The sequence below is a fragment of the Vidua macroura genome, chromosome 8 (assembly GCF_024509145.1).
Source record: "Vidua macroura isolate BioBank_ID:100142 chromosome 8, ASM2450914v1, whole genome shotgun sequence".
Lineage (NCBI taxonomy): Eukaryota > Metazoa > Chordata > Aves > Passeriformes > Viduidae > Vidua > Vidua macroura.
Genome location: NC_071578.1, coordinates 8443742 through 8471436, shown reverse-complemented (window position 1 = coordinate 8471436; position 27695 = coordinate 8443742). Strand labels below are relative to the sequence as shown.

Below are 27695 nucleotides of genomic sequence, written 5' to 3'. Positions count from 1 at the left end.
GGCGATGGCGGCGGGCGGGCTGGCGGGGCTCCTGCCCGCCCAGACACAGCTCGAGTACGCGCTGCTGGACGCCGACACTGCCCAGGAGAAGGAGAACCTGGTCTACCAGTACCTGAAGAAAATGGACAGCCGCGAGCGGGACCTGACGGTGCCCGAGCTCGGCGGAGGTGGGTGGCGCGGCCCGGGCGGGGCCGGCGGTCTCCCGGCGGAGGCGGCGGAGCCCCGGCTCTCCCCGTGGGGGGTTTGCCTGGAGGTGCCGCTGCCTGCGAGGACCGGGCAGGGCCGCCCCATGAGCCGCTGTAAATGGCACTTGAAGCCACAGGAAATGTCTCTCCTGGACGCACCAGGAGCGACGGGCAAGGCAAAAGAAGCCCTTTAAACATCTACCTGGTACTGGCTGCAAAAACACGTTCTGTAAAGCCTCTCTTCTAAATCTGTTCCTGTCTGTACTGTATATCTGTCGCTTGTGGTCATAGGGAGAACCTCACTAACCCCTCCCTGCGTTCTCCTGAGCTCTCTTGGTTTCCCGAAGCATCCCTTAGGATGTTCCCCAGCTCTCTGCTCCATGACTTAGCTGCGCTTGTCAATTTTCATGTCCCCGGTAATACAAACTGTGCTGGAGATGTCATTCGTCCTCCTGCGGTGATTTGCACCTCTCACACATTTCTATGTCTCTCCTTGTGGCAAGGGGGAAATCAAAGGTTAAGCCTTGTAAGATCTTGCAAGTCTTGCTCAGGGTCTTTTTAACCTTTGAGAGGCTCTCTGCAGCTATGGGAGCTCACCTCACACCGCAAGACAGAGAGCTTAGGAAGTGAACTTCAGGGTTAAAATCACCCTGGGTGATTTTAAAATTCATATCATTGGAATTAATTACAGCTTTTAACCAGTGGAGCAAAAGGAATGCTCTCTCTGTCTAGATTTGGGGCCCTGAATTGAATTTTAGCTTTTGCCATTGGTATTGTTTCAGTGTTCTGTCAAGGCTTATTTTCTCCTCTAAAAAGAGGTCAAATAAGTAGCCAATATATATGAAAGGGAAAGAGTGAAAAGTGAAGAGGAAGAAATGCTGTAAAAGGGAAAGAGTGAAAAGGGGGAAGTGCTGTCAAATATATAAACTACCCTTTTCTTTTGAAAAGTGAACAGCAAAGCTCCTACGCTGTGGGAATAATGCATATACTTGAATCATTCTCATTATTCTCACCAAAGCTAAACGTGTGTGCATCCATTTATCTTTATAAATACATGGAGATAGAGAACAGCCCTTCTCTTATTGAAGCACAAAACAAGCCTCCTGCTGACTTGAGTAGGAATAACTTCTGGATCAGTAAGAACTTACTTTCTGAAACTGTCAAAGTGAAAGTTCAAAAACTAGTTAGCTTTGCATTTTATCATAACTATCTTTTCCCTCTATAATTTTCAGAAATGCTAAGAGATAATACTGGCAGACTACATTCTAGGATTTTTATTCCTTATCTTGGTACCTCTGATGGGATCAGAAGAGGAAAGAATGTTTTCATGTCTCATGTCAAGTTAAAATAAATGACCAGGTGTACTTTTATGCATATCTGAAAAAGTTGTATTTCTTCCCATGTGACAGAATTAATTGATACCTGTCATTTCAAACTTTGAAAATCAAGATCAAACTTATAAGAACAAGAATATTCCAATGATCTCTGAAATCAGTTCTTGAGAAAACTGTTGGAAAAAATCAATAAGAGTTTAACACTTTTAAACTTTTAGGAGCCTTTATATGAGTTTTAAATAATTGATTGTTACCCAAATGGCATTGTTGGGGGTTGAATAATGTAGAAAATGTTTTAAAATGTATGAAATTTGTTCTGAAGCTTACATGTTCTTTCAAGTTAAAAGTGCCTATATAAAGATATAAACAACACTTTTATAATGCAGTGAATCTTACTAATAGTATTTTAATTTACTAATTATGAAGAATTGCGGAACATAAGGATGAGTTGCATAAATAGAAAAGTTTTTGTTTGCTTTTCTACCTGCATAAAAAGGGATGTCAAACTCTTTTTTTTTTTTTTCTTTCTTTCTTTTTTTTAATTTTTTTTTAGGTTAAAAGTACCAGAAACAGTGTGTGGTGTTGGTGCCTTTCCCTACCCTTCCCCTAACTGGTTACCACTGTTCTCTGAATTCCAGATCTGCAATGGTTAAACACTGAAGGTCCTATTTCTCTTCACAAAGACCTTTGTGGAAAAGTTGTGGTGTTGGATTTCTTCACTTACTGCTGCATCAATTGCTTGCACCTGCTGCCTGACCTCCATGCCTTAGAGCACCAGTACTCTGATAAAGGTAAAAGTGCTTTGGCTGGCTTGGAATAGAATTTCCTGGCACTGTTGCAGGCTGAGGAGCTGAGTCACTTTGTTGCTGGTTACTAAACTGCTGGCAGTATTTCAGGGGTGTCTAAAAATGTCTTCTAATCTTTTAAGTAGCCTAAAAAAAGTCACTGTGTGTACTTCCATCACATTTTTAAATGGTTTAAATAAAGTGTCTGTTGTGTCTGTGTAATTGGGCAAACAGGATATGTGCTTAAAGACCAAATCTGATACCTCTGTAAATAAGGTGACTTTCAAAAAGCTACTCAAGAATGTGAGATACGGGCTCAAAATTAATATAAGTAGGTAACTTTCTACCCTTGCCTGAGGAACCAGCTCTGAGAAGAATATAGTAAAGGTGGTAGAGTGGATACAGACAGGTGGTAGAATAGGATATAGATTACTTTTTTTTCCCATTAGAACTGAAATAACAAAATATGTAAGCTTGATGTAGAATTTTTTTGGTGTTGGCATCATGTTGTATACCATTAATAGCCCTATATTCTAGAGAGGAAATTATGGTCTTTAAAATCACATCTGAAATGAGATCTGTCTCTCACTCTGACTGAATAAAAATGCAGGGTAATTTCTGTTTAGAATGCAGTGTCTTGTCATGATGGCTTGTCAGAGATAAGCTGTAGTCTTACTCAGTGTGTGTCAGCCACTCACTTATCTGGGATATTTTAATTGGCTGAACAGGGAGGTGAAGAACAGTGTTACTTTCAGTCCTAAAATATGGTATTAAATACAATATATATGTAGTAAATAACATTATAATGTCTGAGTCTCGATTGCTGTTTCTGATTGGTTTTAATTTTGGCAGTGTTTATTTTCATGTATTACCTTTTTCACTGGAGAAAGAAATTGCAGTAACTTTGAAATTTATGTTGTGCTTTAGATAGGTTACTTAGTACTTCACAGAAGATTCAAGCTAATTTTTCTACCTTGGAAAGCTTAGATGTTTGCTTTGGAGAAATTTGAGATGCAGTGTAATGTTTCAAACAATAGGAACTTTGTCCTATAGGGAAAGACCTTCATGGCATTTTTTGGGAGAGTGTCAGTTTTAAGTGGAAGGTGAATGGCAAATGATAAGTGGACTGTTGTGGATCAGGCATGTAAGGAAGAAGGTCTAGATACAGATTTTGGAAGATAATATTGGCATAAAATGAATAATATCTTTAAATGATAACTATTTTATAGTATACTGTGAGTGTAGTAATATAGCTGTCATATCCTTAATCCATTTTTTAATGCTAAGGTGTTAAATCAGGTGATAACAGAATACTCATTTTAACAACATCACAACCTCTCCCACAAGCTTTCTTCTAAAAGTGCTTGAATATCTTTATACTAGTGTAGAAGAGGCTGCAGCACTCTGAACTAAAGGTCCACTTGGAGACATATTTTTTCCTTTGACTTGTACTAAACTTCTGTCACAGGAGTTACTACTTTGCTGATGCATGATAAGTGATTTTTGTATTTGAACTACCCCTGTAAGTTTTCTTTGGATTTCAGCTATCCTGTTCCTGTAGAAACTGGAGTGAGAAAAGATGCTTGGGGTGAAAGTGGAGGTAAAAGGCAAGAAGAACAGGTGTGTGGAACATTAATTTTAAATTTAAGCCATTAGGAAGCAAAGGATAGCAGTTGGATTCAGGAAGAGATTAAGGTGATTGATAGTTCAAACAAAAATAAAAATATGCTGGGTTTTTTCACTGTAGATCTCCCTTTTGGTTCTTTTTTGCTGTTTTAATGTCTCGATTGTAAACCCTTTCAGGATTATTTAATCTCTCTTTGCTGTGCTACGTATCTCAATCTTTACATTACAGTATTTATAAATATACAAGGCAGTAAGGGTGGTGGGTTTTTAAGTCATGGAAGAATTTTTCAGTACATGGTCTTCTATCAGTGTGCATCTTCTTCACCCAAGGCAAATGAGTTTTACTAATTACTAGGAGAAAGGGAAGGGGAGAGTTGTTGACTTGAGAAGGTTAAGAAAGAGAAAAGTTGAAAGAACAAAATATCTTGCCTGGGCAAAGCATCTGTCTCGTAATGCATTTGGATCTTCAATCTCTTGTTTGAATACTTGGAGGTATATTGCCTATTTTTTCTTAGTTACAAGAACAAACTTTGATCTAATTGATGTACATTGTGTACATACATACTCTGATGACTTTGTTTTAATGTGGTTCAAATGCCTTTACATGGAGAATGTTGAAACTTCAGCTGCGTGATCACCAAACAAGAGAAATTTAAACACAGGAGGCTATAATGTTAGGGTGATCCTAGATCATTGTAAATATTATAGTACATGTGCCATAGTTCTGTTGTCTGGAACTTCAGGAGATCTGTTTCAAAATGAAGAGTGCTTTCCATAGGATTGAATGTCACCCAGCATCTTTATCTGATATGCTCTCGCTGCTATCTGCAGTGGTGCTATTTCTGTATTTCAAGTGGCATTCAGAAAGTTATTTTAAACCCCAGTGCATATTCAGTTCATGTTATCAGCAGTCCAGAAATTACTTCTATAAGAGGAAGTACTTTTTAATATTCAGAAATAGCTTGGCATAGATCCAGTGTTGTGCTCTGCTGTAATCCTTCAAACAAAGTGTTTTAAATGGAGTTTATATTGTTATTCCTTAGCAGAGCATCCAACATTTCCACAGGAGTTTTCCTCATGAGGGAATGCTGTACCTGTTCAGGTGTTCAGGTGCTGTTCAGGTGTTGACTATAGAATTGTCTTTCTAGCTTTAATGATGTTTTTGAAGGACAGATACAAGCACTGGTGCTGATCCCTTTATAGTTAAAATATTTGACCTGCAGTTTGGACTTCAGCAGTTAATGACTGTACCACTTCAGCTGTCTGATACTGCAACATTCTGTTCCAATGCAGCTGATAAGACTGTATCAGTTATAGTGAATTTTTAAGTTTTTAGTTGTGAAATTATTATATTCAAGCCTGCCTTGTTTGTAATGAGTGTTGTTTGTCATTTTGTCATAGTTGTCAGTGCTGCCATTTTTATTTGAAATACAGAATACTGTATTGATTTCGGAGGCCTATTCATTTTATCTTTTACTGTTTATCTAGAAGTAGTCTATGTAATTCTGTTATTTTTGTGGCTTCTAGTTAACTGTGAAAAAAGAATTTTCTAGAACATTATGGCTGTGTATAGGAATCAGAAGACAAACAGGTGTCCTAAGTATCTTAAAAAAAAACCCCAAAGTATCAGTTGAACAGCTACAACTTACCCACAATTATTTTGAAAGTATTTTCAAAAGTATTTTCATACCTTAGTATACAGAGGTTCAGGAACTGAGAACAAGTCATGTCAGCCAGCTGGGGAGGTAATGGTCCTAAAATTTGGTAATTTTACCTAAGTGTTATTTCTGAGTTTCTGTATTTTCTATACATAACTATCAATATTCCTACTGAGATGTAATTGCTTTCTCTTTGTTCAAATCCTCTCTCATTCTGGGAAGCAGTCAGTCAGATTATGAGACAACTGTGGTTCATTTTTCCTTTTTTTTTTTTTTTTTTTTTTTTTTATTATTCAAAAACATTTCAGTGCACAACTTCATTTTTCTTTGCAGATGGTCTTGTTATTGTTGGTGTCCATTCAGCAAAATTCCCAAATGAAAAAGTTCTGGATAACATTAAAAGTGCTGTTCTGAGATACAATATAGTCCACCCTGTAGTAAATGATGCAGATGCAACACTCTGGCATGAGCTGGAAGTGTCCTGCTGGCCAACTCTGGTCATTCTTGGGCCTCGTGGAAATATGCTGTTTTCTCTTGTTGGAGAGGGACACAGAGAGAAACTGTTTTTATTTACTTCTATAACACTGAAATTCTACAAGGAAAGAGGACAAATCAAAGATAACAACATTGGAATAAAACTATACAAAGACTCCCTTCCACCTTCTCCTCTGCTGTTTCCTGGCAAAGTGGCTGTAGATGATTCAGGAGGAAGGTTGGTCATAGCAGACACTGGGCATCACAGGATTTTGGTTACTCGTAAAAATGGACAAATTCTACACACTATTGGAGGTAAGGACATATATGTAAGTTTATTATAGCAATTTCAGTTTAGGAGTAGAGTGTGTTTGCTGTGCCTCCTGGGCTGATTCTTTTCCTACAGGACCTGGCAGTTTGTAAGCATTGCCAGAATTTTGTTTTGTACTAAAATCACCTTTACTCAATTTTAAGGGATAAAGTGTAAGACCATCAGTGGGAGACTGTTAATGCAATTGTCAGAGATGCCTGATTGTTTTTCATTGCTTCATTGACTAAAGTTCATGTTTTCATGTGATGTCCAATATGAATTACAAAAATGCATTTTGTATTCCTCTGAAGGAGTTGCAAATGGTTTTAGATACAAAGGATGTACGTCTACATCAAGCAGCAAGGTAGGGAAAAGACCAGAGACTGTAATGCCTCTCTTCCCAATAGAAGTGAATTTTGGGTTGTGGTGGTGGTGGTGTTATGAGGAGTTTTTCATGTGTGTTTTTTGTTTGGTTATTGAATTTTTTCAATGGTAGAGCATTCCTGTTTAGGATCTCCCCTGGTTTCAAAAGCAGAGGAGAATTGCTAAGAATAGTGGCATTCCAGTAAGGACACAGGCACCTGAGAATGCCTTAGTACATATAAAAAGACCTATCTTCTCATCAAATCTGAGATGATAATGTATAAACAAGTTATGAAAATAGTGAAAATATTTTAAATTTAGTTACATTTGTTACAAAGTTTATGTAAGTTACATTTCAGCTTTAGAAAACTAACATCCATAGTTGCTTTTTGTGAAATAACAATGTGCTTTACAATGCAAAGGAAGACAATTTGCACATGCTTTGTATGATTTACTGCTTCACAATGTAATTGTTCTGGTTTTAAACCTATTAAAATGGTCAGTTACATCTTAGTGCAGCAAGGATGTAACTGTTAGGACAACCAAAATAGACAGATTTAGGAAGCAGTTGAATCCTCAGATTATTGAAAACAGTGGTTTGTTTATGTCTCAGAATCAGGACCTGTGTGCTCATGTGTCCTGTATTACTTAGTCTGGAATTGACTAATGCCTGCCCCAGGGCAGGATCCTACAAATCTCATAAAAATACTCTTCTGTTTAAAGAAAGGAGGAAAAATTCTCTATTGCTATTTGAAGTAACACTGCATTGTCTAGACAGGCTATTTATCCAAGTTAACCTGATTTATCATTAAGGCATTAGCCTAAATACTTTTCTCCTGTAGGATGTGCAAACAGAATTTCTTATAACAAATATGAGAGAATTTGATTTCTGCTTGATACGTGAGAGGAAGTCTCTGCCTCCAAGCTGCCCTTTAGTGTTCTGGGACAGTCATTAAACAGGAATTCAGGAGTGTCCTAAGCTCCAAACTGGTACCCTTCTTCCTGTGGCATTGTGTGCTGTTCCCTTCCCTGGGAATGTGCACCCTCACACTTAAAAGGGGAGCTGCTGGAATCTGAAACACCAGTACTTCACTTCTGTGTGTCTGATAAGGTCTAAATTGATTTCTGACAGGAGGTTGTAAAAGTTTGTGTATTTCAGTGACTCAGTTAAACGATTCAGTGGGCAGAAAATACTGTAATGAAGTTGATAATGCAGTAATAAATGTGGGCATGCACAAAGGTTGAAATTGTTATTTGCATCATAAATCATGGTACACACGTAACTCATACCTAAATGTCTTCTGCTGACACATCCTGCTAATGCAGTTTAAATGCTACCTCCTCTGAAGTACAGTGCTTACCTTCAGACTGTAATGTTCCTTTCTATTTCCTGACTGTTGTATGCAGAAGAATGTCACTCCATCATTCTTAGTGTTCTTTTGTGTAATTAGCTCCGTATCATCTTTTTCCTAATTAGTTTTCTTAATGAGAAAATGTTGCTAATCAAATATTAGTTTCATTTGTGATTACACCAAAATCTAAACCAATGATATGGAGTTGAGCTTTGGATTTTTTTTTTCCTACTGGCATGCTTTGATGTAGTCAAGAATTAAAAAAAAAATGTATTTTTTTAATTTTTGTCTTCCATTGTTGCTGTTGTCTTTTAGTGCAATTTAGAGCCCTATTAGGACTCCTCTAGAATAATTTAGAACCCTATTAAGACTTCTCTTTAAAATACAAGCTTAAAAAAGCAAAGAACTTGTGCAGAATGAGTTCAGAGCTTAATAGCACCAGGCTATTTTGATTACAATAGCACAATGACTAAAATGAGACTACACCAAATAGTAATAATATAAAATGTACAAGGTGCTGTGAAAGCAGCTCCTGGAATATGTAATTCTCCTAGTATGTATGCACTTTATTTTTAAAGTTACTTTTTTCAAAAATTACTTTTGAGTTTGCTGTGTTTTATTTATAGGTCCAAACAGTGGAAGGAGAGATGGAGGATTTTCAGAGGCAGCTTTCAACTCACCACAAGGAATCGCTATAAAAAATAATGTTATTTATGTAGCTGATACAGAAAATCACCTAATTAGAAAGGTAAATTTTCCATAAGGAAATTCAAAGTTTAATCTTTTATACTGTATTCTACTTTCACAGGTGAACATTTCCACCCCATGAATTACTCTCCAAATAACATCAGAAAGGAAATTTGGTCCACTATCTTATAAAGAAATACTGTTGTGCAGGGTTTTTTTAAGGGCTACATATACTTTTGTGCTTCCTTTCAAATGCAGAAAAGGTGATCTACTCCTTATAGCATAACAGGGTTTTGGTTTTAGTTGGGTTTTTTTTCCTAGTCACTCTTACTTTCCTGTTTTGAGAAACATCTATTCTTAGTACTGGAAGCAGAAACTGGTTTTGTTTCACTTCCAGTAGTATCAGATTCTTATCTAAAGTTATTGTAGTGCTGTGGTGCAGTGAATATCCAAACTTCCGTTGAGTGTTTGGGTCTCTCAAATGCAGGTAAGTGCCCTAGTACCAGAATTGGCTGCAAGTGTGTTCTTTTTGATTAAACACTTGCAAAGTTTTAGCATGTAGGAATTGGATCTTACATTAGGTTAGGTCAAATTTAGGATAATCAGAAGGTAAGTTTGGTGATGCAATATAATATTGCCTTATTATTTAAAGTGTTCTATGCATCTCAAGAAGATCTTGGACTCAAGTTCTCACCAGTATCCCATTTGTGATCAGAGGAGGTGTACCCTTAATGCATCTGATATGGAGATGGGAAATACTGTTACAGTATTTGAGTTTTTATGTCATCTTCCTCTATGAGTTTAAAATTTAAAAACCACATCCATTTTTTATTTAAGTATTTATCCAGAAATTTGTGATGCTTTCTTCTACAGCTGTCGAGCAAACGCTGACAGAGCACTGTTAATTTTTGTTGCACATGGACTAGAGTTCCACGTACATGGTTTTCATGCTGCCTGCTGCTTCCCACCCCCATACTCCCTGTCCATCAGCAAGCATTGTGGTAAAATTAATTGTTTCCCTAAAAAAACCCACAAATGCCTGATATTTGTTAGGATTTCTCTGGTTTTGACATCTATCTCAAATTATCTATAACTTTGGTCAAGATAATTTCATACACTCATTTAATGTGCCATTTTGCTTCACATAGATTGACCTGGAGTTGCAGATGGTGACCACTGTAGCAGGCATCGGGGTACAGGGTGTTGATAAGGAAGGTGGAGCAAAAGGAGAAGAGCAGCCCATCAGCTCTCCGTGGGATGTGGTCTTTGGAAGTTCAAGTACTGTATCAGTTGATACATTTCATATTTACACGTGTGACTGTTTGCTAAATGTTTTCCTGTTTTGGTATTAATCTGAGACAGAAGAAGTAAAGATTTACTGTAAAACTGAGTCTAAAACACAATAGTTTTTATTGCAAATGGTAACTGCAGCTGTGCTTTGGATCCTGAAATGTTACTTGATGGAAGAAAAATTCTTTTGTATCAAGTTATGTAGTTACTGGATCCAAACACAGAAGGAAATAATGATTGCTTTTGTTAGGCCAGTGCCTTAAGCCAGGATCACTTAAGAAGCAGGTACATTTTACAGGAAGTGAGTATTGTCTAAAAGTTCCTTTCCTTGACTATACAGACATGTCCAACCACTTGTAAATATTTGAGTGTAGGAAATAAAAATAATTTTATTGGGGGCCTCTGTTTATTCCTGTTTAGGTGACATAAAATCATTAGGCTCAAGACCTCTATAGAGTCAGTCAGACAGGAGAGGAATACCTTAGCACAAACCATGCAAGCATCACGAGGTAAAATAAATCTTTGCATAATAGGATGCAAGAATCACCTTCTGAGGACTTAAGTAGCTTTCTTTCCCAATTCACTTAGCACACACCTGAGCCTGGCATCTCATAGCTGCCACGTTTTCAGCTGTTACTGACTGTGATTTGAAACACAATTTTATCATGTTTCCATTTCAGTCTAATGTAGAAGTTGCAGATGCCAGTTTATGAACAATGCTTTGATGTGGCATAAAACCCTTAGGTTTGTATTTCAGACATGAAAAATTTACTTCCAATATTGGAATTCCTTTTCTCTGCAGAAGAATGGGGTGGAGAAGGAGCGTGATTCATTTCTAATATCTTGAAATTAGAGGTGCTTTGCAAGTTTAGTAACATTTTACTGACGTGGAAGCATTTGTTAAAATCTTGTGTCAGTTATGAGGGAGAAAAAGCCACGGAAATGTGAGGGAGCATAGAATCACAGAATGATTTAGGTTAGAGGGGACTTTTTTTCTCGTTCCTTCCTTCCTTCTTTCTTTCTCTCTTTCTATCGTTCTTTTTTTCTCATTCCTTCGTTCTTTCTTTCTATCGTTCTTTTTTCTCGTTCCTTCGTTCTTTCTTTCTATCGTTCTTTTTTTCTCGTTCCTTCATTCCTTCGTTCTTTCTATCGTTCTTTTTTTCTCGTTCCTTCGTTCCTTCGTTCTTTCTTTCTATCGTTCTTTTTTTTCTCGTTCCTTCCTTCTTTCTTTCTTTCTTTCTATCGTTTTTTTTCTCGTTCCTTCGTTCCTTCGTTCTTTCTTTCTATCGTTCTTTTTTTCTCGTTCCTTCCTTCTTTCTTTCTTTCTATCGTTCTTTCTCGTTCCTTCCTTCCTTCTTTCTTTCTATCGTTCTTTTTTTCTCGTTCCTTCCTTCTTTCTTTCTATCGTTCTTTTTTTCTCGTTCCTTCCTTCTTTCTTTCTATCGTTCTTTTTTTCTCGTTCCTTCCTTCTTTCTTTCTTTCTATCGTTCTTTTTTTCTCGTTCCTTCGTTCTTTCTTTCTATCGTTCTTTTTTCTCGTTCCTTCGTTCTTTCTTTCTATTGTTCTTTTTTTCTCGTTCCTTCGTTCTTTATTTCTATCGTTCTTTTTTTCTCGTTCCTTCCTTCTTTCTTTCTATCGTTCTTTTTTTCTCGTTCCTTCGTTCCTTCGTTCTTTCTTTCTATCGTTCTTTTTTTCTCGTTCCTTCCTTCTTTCTTTCTTTCTATCGTTCTTTTTTTCTCGTTCCTTCCTTCTTTCTTTCTATCGTTCTTTTTTCCTCGTTCCTTCCTTCTTTCTTTCTTTCTATCGTTCTTTTTTTCTCGTTCCTTCCTTCTTTCTTTCTATCGTTCTTTTTTTCTCGTTCCTTCCTTCTTTCTTTCTTTCTATCGTTCTTTTTTTCTCGTTCCTTCCTTCTTTCTTTCTATCGTTCTTTTTTTCTCGTTCCTTCCTTCTTTCTTTCTTTCTATCGTTCTTTTTTTCTCGTTCCTTCCTTCTTTCTTTCTATCGTTCTTTTTTTCTCGTTCCTTCCTTCCTTCTTTCTTTCTATCGTTCTTTTTTTCTCGTTCCTTCCTTCTTTCTTTCTTTCTATCGTCTTTTTTTCTCGTTCCTTCTTTCTTTCTTTCTTTCTATCGTTCTTTTTTTCTCGTTCCTTCCTTCTTTCTTTCTTTCTATCGTTCTTTTTTTCTCGTTCCTTCCTTCTTTCTTTCTTTCTATCGTTCTTTTTTTCTCGTTCCTTCCTTCCTTCTTTCTTTCTATCGTTCTTTTTTTCTCGTTCCTTCCTTCTTTCTTTCTATCGTTCTTTTTTTCTCGTTCTTTCTTTCTTTCTTTCTATCGTTCTTTTTTTCTCGTTCCTTCCTTCTTTCTTTCTTTCTATCGTTCTTTTTTTCTCGTTCCTTCCTTCTTTCTTTCTTTCTTTCTATCGTTCTTTTTTTCTCGTTCCTTCCTTCTTTCCTTCTTTCTTTCTTTCTATCGTTCTTTTTTTCTCGTTCCTTCCTTCCTTCTTTCTTTCTATCGTTCTTTTTTTCTCGTTCCTTCCTTCTTTCTTTCTTTCTATCGTTCTTTTTTTCTCGTTCCTTCCTTCTTTCTTTCTATCGTTCTTTTTTTCTCGTTCCCTCCTTCTTTCTTTCTTTCTATCATTCTTTTTTTCTCGTTCCTTCCTTCTTTCTTTCTATCGTTCTTTTTTTCTCGTTCCTTCCTTCTTTCTTTCTTTCTATCGTTCTTTTTTTCTCGTTCCTTCCTGCTTTCTTTCTATCGTTCTTTTTTTCTCGTTCCTTCCTTTCTTTCTATCGTTCTTTTTTTCTCGTTCCCTCCTTCTTTCTTTCTTTCTATCGTTCTTTTTTTCTCGTTCCTTCCTTCTTTCTTTCTATCATTCTTTTTTTCTCCTTCCTTCCGTCTTTCTTTCTTTCTATCGTTCTTTTTTTCTCGTTCCTTCGTTCTTTCCTTCTTTCTATCGTTCTTTTTTTCTCGTTCCTTCCTTCTTTCTTTCTTTCTATCGTTCTTTTTTTCTCGTTCCTTCCTTCTTTCTTTCTATCGTTCTTTTTTCTCGTTCCTTCCTTCTTTCTTTCTTTCTTTCTATCGTTCTTTTTTTCTCGTTCCTTCCTTCTTTCTTTCTATCGTTCTTTTTTTCTCGTTCCTTCCTTCTTTCTTTCTTTCTATCGTTGTTTTTTTCTCGTTCCTTCCTTCTTTCTTTCTTTCTTTCTATCGTTCTTTTTTCTCGTTCCTTCCTTCTTTCTTTCTATCGTTCTTTTTTTCTCGTTCCTTCCTTCTTTCTTTCTTTCTATCGTTCTTTTTTTCTCGTTCCTTCTTTCTTTCTTTCTTTCTATCGTTCTTTTTTTCTCGTTCCTTCCTTCTTTCTTTCTTTCTATCGTTCTTTTTTTCTCGTTCCTTCCTTCTTTCTTTCTATCGTTCTTTTTTTCTCGTTCCTTCCTTCTTTCTTTCTTTCTATCGTTCTTTTTTTCTCGTTCCTTTCTTCTTTCTTTCTATCGTTCTTTTTTTCTCGTTCCTTCCTTCTTTCTTTCTTTCTATCGTTCTTTTTTTCTCGTTCCCTCCTTCTTTCTTTCTTTCTATCGTTCTTTTTTTCTCGTTCCTTCCTTCTTTCTTTCTATCGTTCTTTTTTTCTCGTTCCTTCCTTCTTTCTTTCTTTCTATCGTTCTTTTTTTCTCGTTCCTTCCTTCTTTCTTTCCTTCTATCGTTCTTTTTTTCTCGTTCCTTCCTTCTTTCTTTCTTTCTATCGTTCTTTTTTTCTCGTTCCTTCCTTCTTTCTTTCTATCGTTCTTTTTTTCTCGTTCCTTCCTTCTTTCTTTCTTTCTATCGTTCTTTTTTTCTCGTTCCTTCCTTCTTTCTTTCTATCGTTCTTTTTTTCTCGTTCCTTCCTTCTTTCTTTCTTTCTTTCTATCGTTCTTTTTTTCTCGTTCCTTCCTTCTTTCTTTCTTTCTATCGTTCTTTTTTTCTCGTTCCTTCCTTCTTTCTTTCTATCGTTCTTTTTTTCTCCTTCCTTCCTTCTTTCTTTCTTTCTATCGTTCTTTTTTTCTCGTTCCTTCCTTCCTTCTTTCTTTCTATCGTTCTTTTTTTCTCGTTCCTTCCTTCTTTCTTTCTATCGTTCTTTTTTTCTCGTTCTTTCTTTCTTTCTTTCTATCGTTCTTTTTTTCTCGTTCCTTCCTTCTTTCTTTCTTTCTTTCTATCGTTCTTTTTTTCTCGTTCCTTCCTTCTTTCCTTCTTTCTTTCTTTCTATCGTTCTTTTTTTCTCCTTCCTTCCTTCTTTCTTTCTTTCTATCGTTCTTTTTTTCTCGTTCCCTCCTTCTTTATTTCTTTCTATCGTTCTTTTTTCTCGTTCCTTCCTTCTTTCTTTCTATCGTTCTTTTTTTCTCCTTCCTTCCTTCTTTCTTTCTTTCTATCGTTCTTTTTTTCTCGTTCCTTCCTTCTTTCTTTCTATCGTTCTTTTTTTCTCGTTCCTTCCTTCTTTCTTTCTTTCTATCGTTCTTTTTTTCTCGTTCCTTCCTTCTTTCTTTCTTTCTATCGTTCTTTTTTCTCGTTCCTTCCTTCTTTCTTTCTTTCTATCGTTCTTTTTTTCTCGTTCCTTCCTTCTTTCTTTCTTTCTATCGTTCTTTTTTTCTCGTTCCTTCCTTCTTTCTTTCTTTCTTTCTATCGTTCTTTTTTTCTCGTTCCTTCCTTCTTTCTTTCTATCGTTCTTTTTTTCTCCTTCCTTCCTTCTTTCTTTCTATCGTTCTTTTTTTCTCGTTCCTTCCTTCTTTCTTTCTATCGTTCTTTTTTTCTCGTTCCTTCGTTCTTTCTTTCTATCGTTCTTTTTTTCTCGTTCCTTCCTTCTTTCTTTCTTTCTATCATTCTTTTTTTCTCGTTCCTTCCTTCTTTCTTTCTATCGTTCTTTTTTTCTCGTTCCTTCTTTCTTTCCTTCTATCGTTCTTTTTTTCTCGTTCCTTCCTTCCTTCTTTCTTTCTATCGTTCTTTTTTTCTCGTTCCTTCCTTCCTTCTTTCTTTCTATCGTTCTTTTTTTCTCGTTCCTTTCTTTCTTCTTTCTTTCTTTCTATCGTTCTTTTTTTCTCGTTCCTTCCTTCCTTCTTTCTTTCTTTCTATCGTTCTTTTTTTCTCGTTCCTTCCTTCTTTCTTTCTTTCTATCGTTCTTTTTTTCTCGTTCCCTCCTTCCTTCTTTCTTTCTATCGTTTTTTTCTCGTTCCCTCTTTCCTTCTTTCTTTCTATCGTTCTTTTTTTCTCGTTCCTTCCTTCTTTCTTTCTTTCTATCGTTCTTTTTTTCTCGTTCCTTCCTTCTTTCTTTCTTTCTATCGTTCTTTTTTTCTCGTTCCTTCCTTCTTTCTTTCTTTCTATCGTTCTTTTTTTCTCGTTCCCTCCTTCCTTCTTTCTTTCTATCGTTCTTTTTTTCTCGTTCCCTCCTTCCTTCTTTCTTTCTATCGTTCTTTTTTTCTCGTTCCTTCCTTCTTTCTTTCTTTCTTTCTATCGTTCTTTTTTTCTCGTTCCTTCCTTCTTTCTTTCTTTCTATCGTTCTTTTTTTCTCGTTCCTTCCTTCTTTCTTTCTATCGTTCTTTTTTTCTCGTTCCTTCCTTCTTTCTTTCTTTCTTTCTATCGTTCTTTTTTTCTCGTTCCTTCCTTCTTTCTTTCCTTCTATCGTTCTTTTTTTCTCGTTCCTTCCTTCTTTCTTTCTATCGTTCTTTTTTCCTCGTTCCTTCCTTCTTTCTTTCTTTCTGTCGTTCTTTTTTTCTCGTTCCTTCCTTCTTTCTTTCTTTCTATCGTTCTTTTTTTCTCGTTCCTTCCTTCTTTCTTTCTATCGTTCTTTTTTCTCGTTCCTTCGTTCTTTCCTTCTTTCTATCGTTCTTTTTTTCTCGTTCCTTCCTTCTTTCTTTCTATCGTTCTTTTTTTCTCCTTCCTTCGTTCTTTCTTTCTATCGTTCTTTTTTTCTCGTTCCTTCCTGCTTTCTTTCTTTCTATCGTTCTTTTTTTCTCGTTCCTTCGTTCCTTCCTTCTTTCTTTCTATCGTTCTTTTTTTCTCGTTCCTTCGTTCGTTCTTTCTTTCTATCGTTCTTTTTTTCTCGTTCCTTCCTTCTTTCTTTCTTTCTATCGTTCTTTTTTTCTCGTTCCTTCCTTCTTTCTTTCTTTCTATCGTTCTTTTTTTCTCGTTCCTTCCTTCTTTCTTTCTATCGTTCTTTTTTTCTCGTTCCTTCCTTCTTTCTTTCTTTCTATCGTTCTTTTTTTCTCGTTCCCTCCTTCTTTCTTTCTTTCTATCGTTCTTTTTTTCTCGTTCCTTCCTTCTTTCTTTCTTTCTATCGTTCTTTTTTTCTCGTTCCTTCCTTCTTTCTTTCTATCGTTCTTTTTTCTCGTTCCTTCCTTCTTTCTTTCTTTCTATCGTTCTTTTTTTCTCGTTCCTTCCTTCTTTCTTTCTATCGTTCTTTTTTTCTCGTTCCTTCCTTCTTTCTTTCTTTCTATCGTTCTTTTTTTCTCGTTCCTTCCTTCTTTCTTTCTTTCTTTCTATCGTTCTTTTTTTCTCGTTCCTTCCTTCTTTCTTTCTATCGTTCTTTTTTTCTCGTTCCTTCCTTCTTTCTTTCTTTCTATCGTTCTTTTTTTCTCGTTCCTTCCTTCTTTCTTTCTTTCTATCGTTCTTTTTTCTCGTTCCTTCCTTCTTTCTTTCTTTCTATCGTTCTTTTTTTCTCGTTCCTTCCTTCTTTCTTTCTTTCTATCGTTCTTTTTTTCTCGTTCCTTCCTTCTTTCTTTCTTTCTTTCTATCGTTCTTTTTTTCTCGTTCCTTCCTTCTTTCTTTCTATCGTTCTTTTTTTCTCGTTCCCTCCTTCTTTCTTTCTTTCTATCGTTCTTTTTTTCTCGTTCCTTCCTTCTTTCTTTCTATTGTTCTTTTTTTCTCCTTCCTTCCTTCTTTCTTTCTATCGTTCTTTTTTTCTCGTTCCTTCCTTCTTTCTTTCTATCGTTCTTTTTTTCTCGTTCCTTCGTTCTTTCTTTCTATCGTTCTTTTTTTCTCGTTCCTTCCTTCTTTCTTTCTTTCTATCATTCTTTTTTTCTCGTTCCTTCCTTCTTTCTTTCTTTCTATCGTTCTTTTTTTCTCGTTCCTTCCTTCTTTCTTTCTATCGTTCTTTTTTTCTCGTTCCTTCCTTCCTTCTTTCTTTCTATCGTTCTTTTTTTCTCGTTCCTTCCTTCCTTCTTTCTTTCTTTCTATCGTTCTTTTTTTCTCGTTCCTTCCTTCCTTCTTTCTTTCTTTCTATCGTTCTTTTTTTCTCGTTCCCTCCTTCCTTCTTTCTTTCTATCGTTCTTTTTTTCTCGTTCCCTCCTTCCTTCTTTCTTTCTATCGTTCTTTTTTTCTCGTTCCCTCCTTCCTTCTTTCTTTCTATCGTTCTTTTTTTCTCGTTCCTTCCTTCTTTCTTTCTTTCTATCGTTCTTTTTTTCTCGTTCCTTCCTTCTTTCTTTCTTTCTATCGTTCTTTTTTTCTCGTTCCCTCCTTCCTTCTTTCTTTCTATCGTTCTTTTTTTCTCGTTCCCTCCTTCCTTCTTTCTTTCTATCGTTCTTTTTTTCTCGTTCCTTCCTTCTTTCTTTCTTTCTTTCTATCGTTCTTTTTTTCTCGTTCCTTCCTTCTTTCTTTCTTTCTATCGTTCTTTTTTTCTCGTTCCTTCCTTCTTTCTTTCTATCGTTCTTTTTTTCTCGTTCCTTCGTTCTTTCCTTCTTTCTATCGTTCTTTTTTTCTCGTTCCTTCCTTCTTTCTTTCTATTGTTCTTTTTTTCTCGTTCCTTCCTTCTTTCTTTCTTTCTATCGTTCTTTTTTTCTCGTTCCTTCCTTCTTTCTTTCTATCGTTCTTTTTTTCTCGTTCCTTCCTTCTTTCTTTCTTTCTTTCTATCGTTCTTTTTTTCTCGTTCCTTCCTTCTTTCTTTCTTTCTTTCTATCGTTCTTTTTTTCTCGTTCCTTCCTTCTTTCTTTCCTTCTATCGTTCTTTTTTTCTCGTTCCTTCCTTCTTTCTTTCTATCGTTCTTTTTTCCTCGTTCCTTCCTTCTTTCTTTCTTTCTGTCGTTCTTTTTTTCTCGTTCCTTCCTTCTTTCTTTCTTTCTATCGTTCTTTTTTTCTCGTTCCTTCCTTCTTTCTTTCTATCGTTCTTTTTTCTCGTTCCTTCGTTCTTTCCTTCTTTCTATCGTTCTTTTTTTCTCGTTCCTTCCTTCTTTCTTTCTATCGTTCTTTTTTTCTCCTTCCTTCGTTCTTTCTTTCTATCGTTCTTTTTTTCTCGTTCCTTCCTGCTTTCTTTCTTTCTATCGTTCTTTTTTTCTCGTTCCTTCGTTCCTTCGTTCTTTCTTTCTATCGTTCTTTTTTTCTCGTTCCTTCGTTCCTTCGTTCTTTCTTTCTATCGTTCTTTTTTTCTCGTTCCTTCCTTTCTTTCTTTCTATCGTTCTTTTTTTCTCGTTCCTTCCTTCTTTCTTTCTATCGTTCTTTTTTTCTCGTTCCTTCCTTCTTTCTTTCTTTCTATCGTTCTTTTTTTCTCGTTCCTTCCTTCTTTCTTTCTATCGTTCTTTTTTTCTCGTTCCTTCCTTCTTTCTTTCTTTCTATCGTTCTTTTTTTCTCGTTCCTTCCTTCTTTCTTTCTATCGTTCTTTTTTTCTCGTTCCTTCCTTCTTTCTTTCTTTCTATCGTTCTTTTTTTCTCGTTCCTTCCTTCTTTCTTTCTTTCTTTCTATCGTTCTTTTTTTCTCGTTCCTTCCTTCTTTCTTTCTATCGTTCTTTTTTTCTCGTTCCTTCCTTCTTTCTATCGTTCTTTTTTTCTCGTTCCTTCCTTCTTTCTTTCTTTCTATCGTTCTTTTTTTCTCGTTCCTTCTTTCTTTCTTTCTATCGTTCTTTTTTTCTCGTTCCTTCCTTCTTTCCTTCTTTCTTTCTTTCTATCGTTCTTTTTTTCTCGTTCCTTCCTTCTTTCTTTCTTTCTATCGTTCTTTTTTTCTCGTTCCCTCCTTCTTTCTTTCTTTCTATCGTTCTTTTTTTCTCGTTCCTTCCTTCTTTCTTTCTTTCTATCGTTCTTTTTTTCTCGTTCCTTCCTTCTTTCTTTCTTTCTATCGTTCTTTTTTTCTCGTTCCTTCCTTCTTTCTTTCTTTCTATCGTTCTTTTTTCTCGTTCCTTCCTTCTTTCTTTCTTTCTATCGTTCTTTTTTTCTCGTTCTTTCCTTCTTTCTTTCTTTCTATCGTTCTTTTTTTCTCGTTCCTTCCTTCTTTCTTTCTTTCTTTCTATCGTTCTTTTTTTCTCGTTCCTTCCTTCTTTCTTTCTATCGTTCTTTTTTTCTCGTTCCTTCCTTCTTTCTTTCTTTCTATCGTTCTTTTTTTCTCGTTCCTTCCTTCTTTCTTTCTATCGTTCTTTTTTTCTCGTTCCTTCCTTCTTTCTTTCTTTCTATCGTTCTTTTTTTCTCGTTCCTTCCTTCCTTCTTTCTTTCTATCGTTCTTTTTTTCTCGTTCCTTCCTTCCTTCTTTCTTTCTTTCTATCGTTCTTTTTTTCTCGTTCCTTCCTTCTTTCTTTCTTTCTCTCTATCGTTCTTTTTTTCTCGTTCCTTCCTTCTTTCTTTCTTTCTATCGTTCTTTTTTTCTCGTTCCCTCCTTCCTTCTTTCTTTCTATCGTTCTTTTTTTCTCGTTCCCTCCTTCCTTCTTTCTTTCTATCGTTCTTTTTTTCTCGTTCCTTCCTTCTTTCTTTCTTTCTATCGTTCTTTTTTTCTCCTTCCTTCCTTCTTTCTTTCTTTCTATCGTTCTTTTTTTCTCGTTCCTTCCTTCTTTCTTTCTTTGTATCGTTCTTTTTTTCTCGTTCCCTCCTTCCTTCTTTCTTTCTATCGTTCTTTTTTTCTCGTTCCCTCCTTCCTTCTTTCTTTCTATCGTTCTTTTTTTCTCGTTCCCTCCTTCCTTCTTTCTTTCTATCGTTCTTTTTTTCTCGTTCCCTCCTTCCTTCTTTCTTTCTATCGTTCTTTTTTTCTCGTTCCCTCCTTCCTTCTTTCTTTCTATCGTTCTTTTTTTCTCGTTCCTTCCTTCCTTCTTTCTTTCTTTCTATCGTTCTTTTTTTCTCGTTCCTTCCTTCTTTCTTTCTATCGTTCTTTTTTTCTCGTTCCTTCCTTCTTTCTTTCTATCGTTCTTTTTTTCTCGTTCCTTCCTTCTTTCTTTCTTTCTATCGTTCTTTTTTTCTCGTTCCTTCGTTCTTTCCTTCTTTCTATCGTTCTTTTTTTCTCGTTCCTTCCTTCTTTCTTTCTATCGTTCTTTTTTTCTCGTTCCTTCCTTCTTTCTTTCTTTCTATCGTTCTTTTTTTCTCGTTCCTTCCTTCTTTCTTTCTTTCTTTCTTTCTATCGTTCTTTTTTTCTCGTTCCTTCCTTCTTTCTTTCTTTCTTTCTATCGTTCTTTTTTTCTCGTTCCTTCCTTCTTTCTTTCTTTCTATCGTTCTTTTTTTCTCATTCCCTCCTTCCTTCTTTCTTTCTATCGTTCTTTTTTTCTCGTTCCCTCCTTCCTTCTTTCTTTCTATCGTTCTTTTTTTCTCGTTCCCTCCTTCCTTCTTTCTTTCTATCGTTCTTTTTTTCTCGTTCCCTCCTTCCTTCTTTCTTTCTATCGTTCTTTTTTTCTCGTTCCTTCCTTCTTTCTTTCTTTCTTTCTATCGTTCTTTTTTTCTCGTTCCTTCCTTCTTTCTTTCTTTCTTTCTATCGTTCTTTTTTTCTCGTTCCTTCCTTCTTTCTTTCCTTCTATCGTTCTTTTTTTCTCGTTCCTTCCTTCTTTCTTTCTATCGTTCTTTTTTCCTCGTTCCTTCCTTCTTTCTTTCTTTCTGTCGTTCTTTTTTTCTCGTTCCTTCCTTCTTTCTTTCTTTCTATCGTTCTTTTTTTCTCGTTCCTTCCTTCTTTCTTTCTATCGTTCTTTTTTTCTCGTTCCTTCCTTCTTTCTTTCTATCGTTCTTTTTTTCTCGTTCCTTCCTTCTTTCCTTCTTTCTATCGTTCTTTTTTTCTCGTTCCTTCCTTCTTTCTTTCTATCGTTCTTTTTTTCTCCTTCCTTCGTTCTTTCTTTCTTTCTATCGTTCTTTTTTTCTCGTTCCTTCCTGCTTTCTTTCTTTCTATCGTTCTTTTTTTCTCGTTCCTTCGTTCCTTCGTTCTTTCTTTCTATCGTTCTTTTTTTCGCGTTCCTTCGTTCCTTCGTTCTTTCTTTCTATCGTTCTTTTTTTCTCGTTCCTTCCTTCTTTCTTTCTTTCTATCGTTCTTTTTTTCTCGTTCCTTCCTTCTTTCTTTCTATCGTTCTTTTTTTCTCGTTCCTTCCTTCTTTCTTTCTTTCTATCGTTCCTTTTTTCTCGTTCCTTCCTTCTTTCTTTCTATCGTTCTTTTTTTCTCGTTCCTTCCTTCTTTCTTTCTTTCTATCGTTCTTTTTTTCTCGTTCCTTCTTTCTTTCTTTCTATCGTTCTTTTTTTCTCGTTCCTTCCTTCTTTCTTTCTTTCTATCGTTCTTTTTTTCTCGTTCCTTCCTTCTTTCTTTCTATCGTTCTTTTTTTCTCGTTCCTTCCTTCTTTCTTTCTTTCTATCGTTCTTTTTTTCTCGTTCCTTCCTTCTTTCTTTCTTTCTATCGTTCTTTTTTTCTCGTTCCCTCCTTCTTTCTTTCTATCGTTCTTTTTTTCTCGTTCCTTCCTTCCTTCTTTCTTTCTATCGTTCTTTTTTTCTCGTTCCTTCCTTCTTTCTTTCTATCGTTCTTTTTTTCTCGTTCGTTCCTTCTTTCTTTCTATCGTTCTTTTTTTCTCGTTCCTTCTTTCTTTCTTTCTATCGTTCTTTTTTTCTCGTTCCTTCCTTCTTTCTTTCTATCGTTCTTTTTTTCTCGTTCCTTCCTTCTTTCTTTCTATCGTCTTTTTTTCTCGTTCCTTCCTTCTTTCTTTCTTTCTATCGTTCTTTTTTTCTCGTTCCTTCCTTCTTTCTTTCTTTCTTTCTATCGTTCTTTTTTTCTCGTTCCTTCCTTCTTTCTTTCTATCGTTCTTTTTTTCTCGTTCCTTCCTTCTTTCTTTCTTTCTATCGTTCTTTTTTTCTCGTTCCTTCCTTCTTTCTTTCTTTCTTTCTATCGTTCTTTTTTTCTCGTTCCTTCCTTCTTTCTTTCTTTCTTTCTATCGTTCTTTTTTTCTCGTTCCTTCTTTCTTTCTTTCTTTCTATCGTTCTTTTTTTCTCGTTCCTTCCTTCTTTCTTTCTATCGTTCTTTTTTTCTCGTTCCTTCCTTCTTTCTTTCTTTCTATCGTTCTTTTTTTCTCGTTCCTTCCTTCTTTCTTTCTATCGTTCTTTTTTTCTCGTTCCCTCCTTCTTTCTTTCTTTCTTTCTATCGTTCTTTTTTTCTCGTTCCTTCCTTCTTTCTTTCTATCGTTCTTTTTTTCTCGTTCCTTCCTTCTTTCTTTCTTTCTATTGTTCTTTTTTTCTCGTTCCTTCCTTCTTTCTTTCTTTCTATCGTTCTTTTTTTCTCGTTCCTTCCTTCTTTCTTTCTTTCTTTCTATCGTTCTTTTTTTCTCGTTCCTTCCTTCTTTCCTTCTTTCTTTCTTTCTATTGTTCTTTTTTTCTCGTTCCTTCCTTCTTTCTTTCTATCGTTCTTTTTTTCTCGTTCCTTCCTTCTTTCTTTCTATCGTTCTTTTTTTCTCGTTCCTTCCTTCTTTCTTTCTTTCTATCGTTCTTTTTTTCTCGTTCCTTCCTTCTTTCTTTCTATCGTTCTTTTTTTCTCGTTCCCTCCTTCTTTCTTTCTTTCTATCGTTCTTTTTTTCTCGTTCCTTCCTTCTTTCTTTCTATCGTTCTTTTTTTCTCCTTCCTTCCTTCTTTCTTTCTTTCTATCGTTCTTTTTTTCTCGTTCCTTCCTTCTTTCTTTCTATCGTTCTTTTTTTCTCGTTCCTTCTTTCTTTCTTTCTATCGTTCTTTTTTTCTCGTTCCTTCCTTCTTTCTTTCTTTCTATCGTTCTTTTTTTCTCGTTCCTTCCTTCTTTCTTTCTTTCTATCGTTCTTTTTTCTCGTTCCTTCCTTCTTTCTTTCTTTCTATCGTTCTTTTTTTCTCGTTCCTTCCTTCTTTCTTTCTTTCTATCGTTCTTTTTTTCTCGTTCCTTCCTTCTTTCTTTCTTTCTTTCTATCGTTCTTTTTTTCTCGTTCCTTCCTTCTTTCTTTCTATCGTTCTTTTTTTCTCGTTCCTTCCTTTCTTTCTATCGTTCTTTTTTTCTCGTTCCCTCCTTCTTTCTTTCTTTCTATCGTTCTTTTTTTCTCGTTCCTTCCTTCTTTCTTTCTATCGTTCTTTTTTTCTCCTTCCTTCCTTCTTTCTTTCTTTCTATCGTTCTTTTTTTCTCGTTCCTTCCTTCTTTCTTTCTATCATTCTTTTTTTCTCGTTCCTTCCGTCTTTCTTTCTTTCTATCGTTCTTTTTTTCTCGTTCCTTCGTTCTTTCCTTCTTTCTATCGTTCTTTTTTTCTCGTTCCTTCCTTCTTTCTTTCTTTCTATCGTTCTTTTTTTCTCGTTCCTTCCTTCTTTCTTTCTTTCTTTCTATCGTTCTTTTTTTCTCGTTCCTTCCTTCTTTCTTTCTATCGTTCTTTTTTTCTCGTTCCTTCCTTCTTTCTTTCTATCGTTCTTTTTTTCTCGTTCCTTCCTTCTTTCTTTCTATCGTTCTTTTTTTCTCGTTCCTTCCTTCTTTCTTTCTTTCTATCGTTCTTTTTTTCTCGTTCCTTCCTTCTTTCTTTCTATCGTTCTTTTTTTCTCGTTCCTTCCTTCTTTCTTTCTTTCTATCGTTCTTTTTTTCTCGTTCCTTCCTTCTTTCTTTCTTTCTATCGTTCTTTTTTCTCGTTCCTTCCTTCTTTCTTTCTTTCTATCGTTCTTTTTTTCTCGTTCCTTCCTTCTTTCTTTCTTTCTTTCTATCGTTCTTTTTTTCTCGTTCCTTCTTTCTTTCTTTCTATCGTTCTTTTTTTCTCGTTCCTTCTTTCTTTCTTTCTATCGTTCTTTTTTTCTCGTTCCTTCCTTCTTTTTTTCTTTCTATCGTTCTTTTTTTCTCGTTCCTTCCTTCCTTCTTTCTTTCTATCGTTCTTTTTTTCTCGTTCCTTCCTTCTTTCTTTCTATCGTTCTTTTTTTCTCGTTCTTTCTTTCTTTCTTTCTATCGTTCTTTTTTTCTCGTTCCTTCCTTCTTTCTTTCTTTCTATCGTTCTTTTTTTCTCGTTCCTTCCTTCTTTCTTTCTTTCTTTCTATCGTTCTTTTTTTCTCGTTCCTTCCTTCTTTCCTTCTTTTTTTCTTTCTATCGTTCTTTTTTTCTCCTTCCTTCCTTCTTTCTTTCTTTCTATCGTTCTTTTTTTCTCGTTCCCTCCTTCTTTATTTCTTTCTATCGTTCTTTTTTCTCGTTCCTTCCTTCTTTCTTTCTATCGTTCTTTTTTTCTCCTTCCTTCCTTCTTTCTTTCTTTCTATCGTTCTTTTTTTCTCGTTCCTTCCTTCTTTCTTTCTATCGTTCTTTTTTTCTCGTTCCTTCCTTCTTTCTTTCTTTCTATCGTTCTTTTTTTCTCGTTCCTTCCTTCTTTCTTTCTTTCTTTCTATCGTTCTTTTTTTCTCGTTCCTTCCTTCTTTCTTTCTATCGTTCTTTTTTTCTCGTTCCCTCCTTCTTTCTTTCTTTCTATCGTTCTTTTTTTCTCGTTCCTTCCTTCTTTCTTTCTATCGTTCTTTTTTTCTCCTTCCTTCCTTCTTTCTTTCTATCGTTCTTTTTTTCTCGTTCCTTCCTTCTTTCTTTCTATCGTTCTTTTTTTCTCGTTCCTTCGTTCTTTCTTTCTATCGTTCTTTTTTTCTCGTTCCTTCTTTCTTTCTATCGTTCTTTTTTTCTCGTTCCTTCCTTATTTCTTTCTTTCTATCATTCTTTTTTTCTCGTTCCTTCCTTCTTTCTTTCTTTCTATCGTTCTTTTTTTCTCGTTCCTTCTTTCTTTCCTTCTATCGTTCTTTTTTTCTCGTTCCTTCCTTCCTTCTTTCTTTCTATCGTTCTTTTTTTCTCGTTCCTTCTTTCTTTCCTTCTATCGTTCTTTTTTTCTCGTTCCTTCCTTCCTTCTTTCTTTCTATCGTTCTTTTTTTCTCGTTCCTTCCTTCTTTCTTTCTTTCTATCGTTCTTTTTTTCTCGTTCCTTCCTTCTTTCTTTCTTTCTATCGTTCTTTTTTTCTCGTTCCTTCCTTCTTTCTTTCTATCGTTCTTTTTTTCTCGTTCCCTCCTTCCTTCTTTCTTTCTATCGTTCTTTTTTTCTCGTTCCTTCCTTCTTTCTTTCTTTCTATCGTTCTTTTTTTCTCGTTCCCTCCTTCCTTCTTTCTTTCTATCGTTCTTTTTTTCTCGTTCCCTCCTTCCTTCTTTCTTTCTATCGTTCTTTTTTTCTCGTTCCTTCCTTCTTTCTTTCTTTCTTTCTATTGTTCTTTTTTTCTCGTTCCTTCCTTCTTTCTTTCTTTCTATCGTTCTTTTTTCTCGTTCCTTCCTTCTTTCTTTCTATCGTTCTTTTTTTCTCGTTCCTTCGTTCTTTCCTTCTTTCTATCGTTCTTTTTTTCTCGTTCCTTCCTTCTTTCTTTCTATCGTTCTTTTTTTCTCGTTCCTTCGTTCTTTCCTTCTTTCTATCGTTCTTTTTTTCTCGTTCCTTCCTTCTTTCTTTCTATCGTTCTTTTTTTCTCGTTCCTTCCTTCTTTCTTTCTTTCTATCGTTCTTTTTTTCTCGTTCCTTCCTTCTTTCTTTCTATCGTTCTTTTTTTCTCGTTCCTTCCTTCTTTCTTTCTTTCTATCGTTCTTTTTTTCTCGTTCCTTCCTTCTTTCTTTCTATCGTTCTTTTTTTCTCGTTCCTTCGTTCTTTCCTTCTTTCTATCGTTCTTTTTTTCTCGTTCCTTCCTTCTTTCTTTCTATTGTTCTTTTTTTCTCGTTCCTTCCTTCTTTCTTTCTTTCTATCGTTCTTTTTTTCTCGTTCCTTCCTTCTTTCTTTCTATCGTTCTTTTTTTCTCGTTCCTTCCTTCTTTCTTTCTATCGTTCTTTTTTTCTCGTTCCTTCCTTCTTTCTTTCTATCGTTCTTTTTTTCTCCTTCCTTCGTTCTTTCTTTCTATCGTTCTTTTTTTCTCGTTCCTTCCTGCTTTCTTTCTTTCTATCGTTCTTTTTTTCTCGTTCCTTCGTTCCTTCGTTCTTTCTTTCTATCGTTCTTTTTTTCTCGTTCCTTCGTTCCTTCGTTCTTTCTTTCTATCGTTCTTTTTTTCTCGTTCCTTCCTTCTTTCTTTCTTTCTATCGTTCTTTTTTTCTCGTTCCTTCCTTCTTTCTTTCTATCGTTCTTTTTTTCTCGTTCCTTCCTTCTTTCCTTCTTTCTATCGTTCTTTTTTTCTCGTTCCTTCCTTCTTTCTTTCTTTCTATCGTTCTTTTTTTCTCGTTCCCTCCTTCTTTCTTTCTTTCTTTCTATCGTTGTTTTTTTCTCGTTCCTTCCTTCTTTCTTTCTATCGTTCTTTTTTTCTCGTTCCTTCCTTCTTTCTTTCTATCGTTCTTTTTTTCTCGTTCCTTCCTTCTTTCTTTCTTTCTATCGTTGTTTTTTCCTCGTTCCTTCCTTCTTTCTTTCTATCGTTCTTTTTTTCTCGTTCCTTCCTTCTTTCTTTCTTTCTTTCTATAGTTCTTTTTTTCTCGTTCCTTCCTTCTTTCTTTCCTTCTATCGTTCTTTTTTTCTCGTTCCTTCCTTCTTTCTTTCTATCGTTCTTTTTTCCTCGTTCCTTCCTTCTTTCTTTCTTTCTGTCGTTCTTTTTTTCTCGTTCCTTCCTTCTTTCTTTCTATCGTTCTTTTTTTCTCGTTCCTTCCTTCTTTCTTTCTATCGTTCTTTTTTTCTCGTTCCTTCCTTCTTTCCTTCTTTCTATCGTTCTTTTTTTCTCGTTCCTTCCTTCTTTCTTTCTATCGTTCTTTTTTTCTCCTTCCTTCGTTCTTTCTTTCTTTCTTTCTATCGTTCTTTTTTTCTCGTTCCTTCCTGCTTTCTTTCTTTCTATCGTTCTTTTTTTCTCGTTCCTTCGTTCCTTCGTTCTTTCTTTCTATCGTTCTTTTTTTCTCGTTCCTTCGTTCCTTCGTTCTTTCTTTCTATCGTTCTTTTTTTCTCGTTCCTTCCTTCTTTCTTTCTATCGTTCTTTTTTTCTCGTTCCTTCCTTCTTTCTTTCTTTCTATCGTTCTTTTTTTCTCGTTCCTTCCTTCTTTCTTTCTATCGTTCTTTTTTTCTCGTTCCTTCCTTCTTTCTTTCTTTCTATCGTTCTTTTTTTCTCGTTCCTTCTTTCTTTCTTTCTATCGTTCTTTTTTTCTCGTTCCTTCCTTCTTTCTTTCTTTCTATCGTTCTTTTTTTCTCGTTCCTTCGTTCTTTCTTTCTATCGTTCTTTTTTTCTCGTTCTTTCTTTCTTTCTCTCATTCTTTTTTTCTCATTCCTTCGTTCTTTCTTTCGTTTTTTTTCTCATTCCTTCGTTCTTTCTTTCTTTTGTTCTTTTTTCTCGTTCATTCTTTCTTTCTTTCGTTCCTTTTTTCTCGTTCCTTCATTTGTTCTTTCTTTCTATCGTTCTTTTTTTCTCGTTCTTTCTTTCTATCGTTCTTTTTTTCTCGTTCCTTCTTTTCTTTCTTTCTATCGTTCTTTTTGTCTCGTTCCTTCTTTCTTTTTTTTGTTCTTTTTTCTCGTTCTTTCGTTCTTTT

At 35.4% G+C, this 27695-nt stretch overlaps 1 protein-coding gene across 1 annotated transcript in view; it reads left to right on the top strand.

Moving 5' to 3' along the window:
- The first annotated feature begins 4 nt into the window (after positions 1 to 4).
- The window catches only part of NHLRC2 (NHL repeat containing 2), a 49300-nt gene continuing 21609 nt past the window's right edge, over positions 5 to 27695 (top strand). The window contains exons 1-5 of the mRNA XM_053983773.1: positions 5 to 167; positions 2158 to 2310; positions 5922 to 6377; positions 8714 to 8835; positions 9923 to 10052. Of these exons, the coding sequence (XP_053839748.1) occupies positions 5 to 167; positions 2158 to 2310; positions 5922 to 6377; positions 8714 to 8835; positions 9923 to 10052 (1024 nt within the window). The remainder of the gene's footprint in view (positions 168 to 2157; positions 2311 to 5921; positions 6378 to 8713; positions 8836 to 9922; positions 10053 to 27695) is intronic.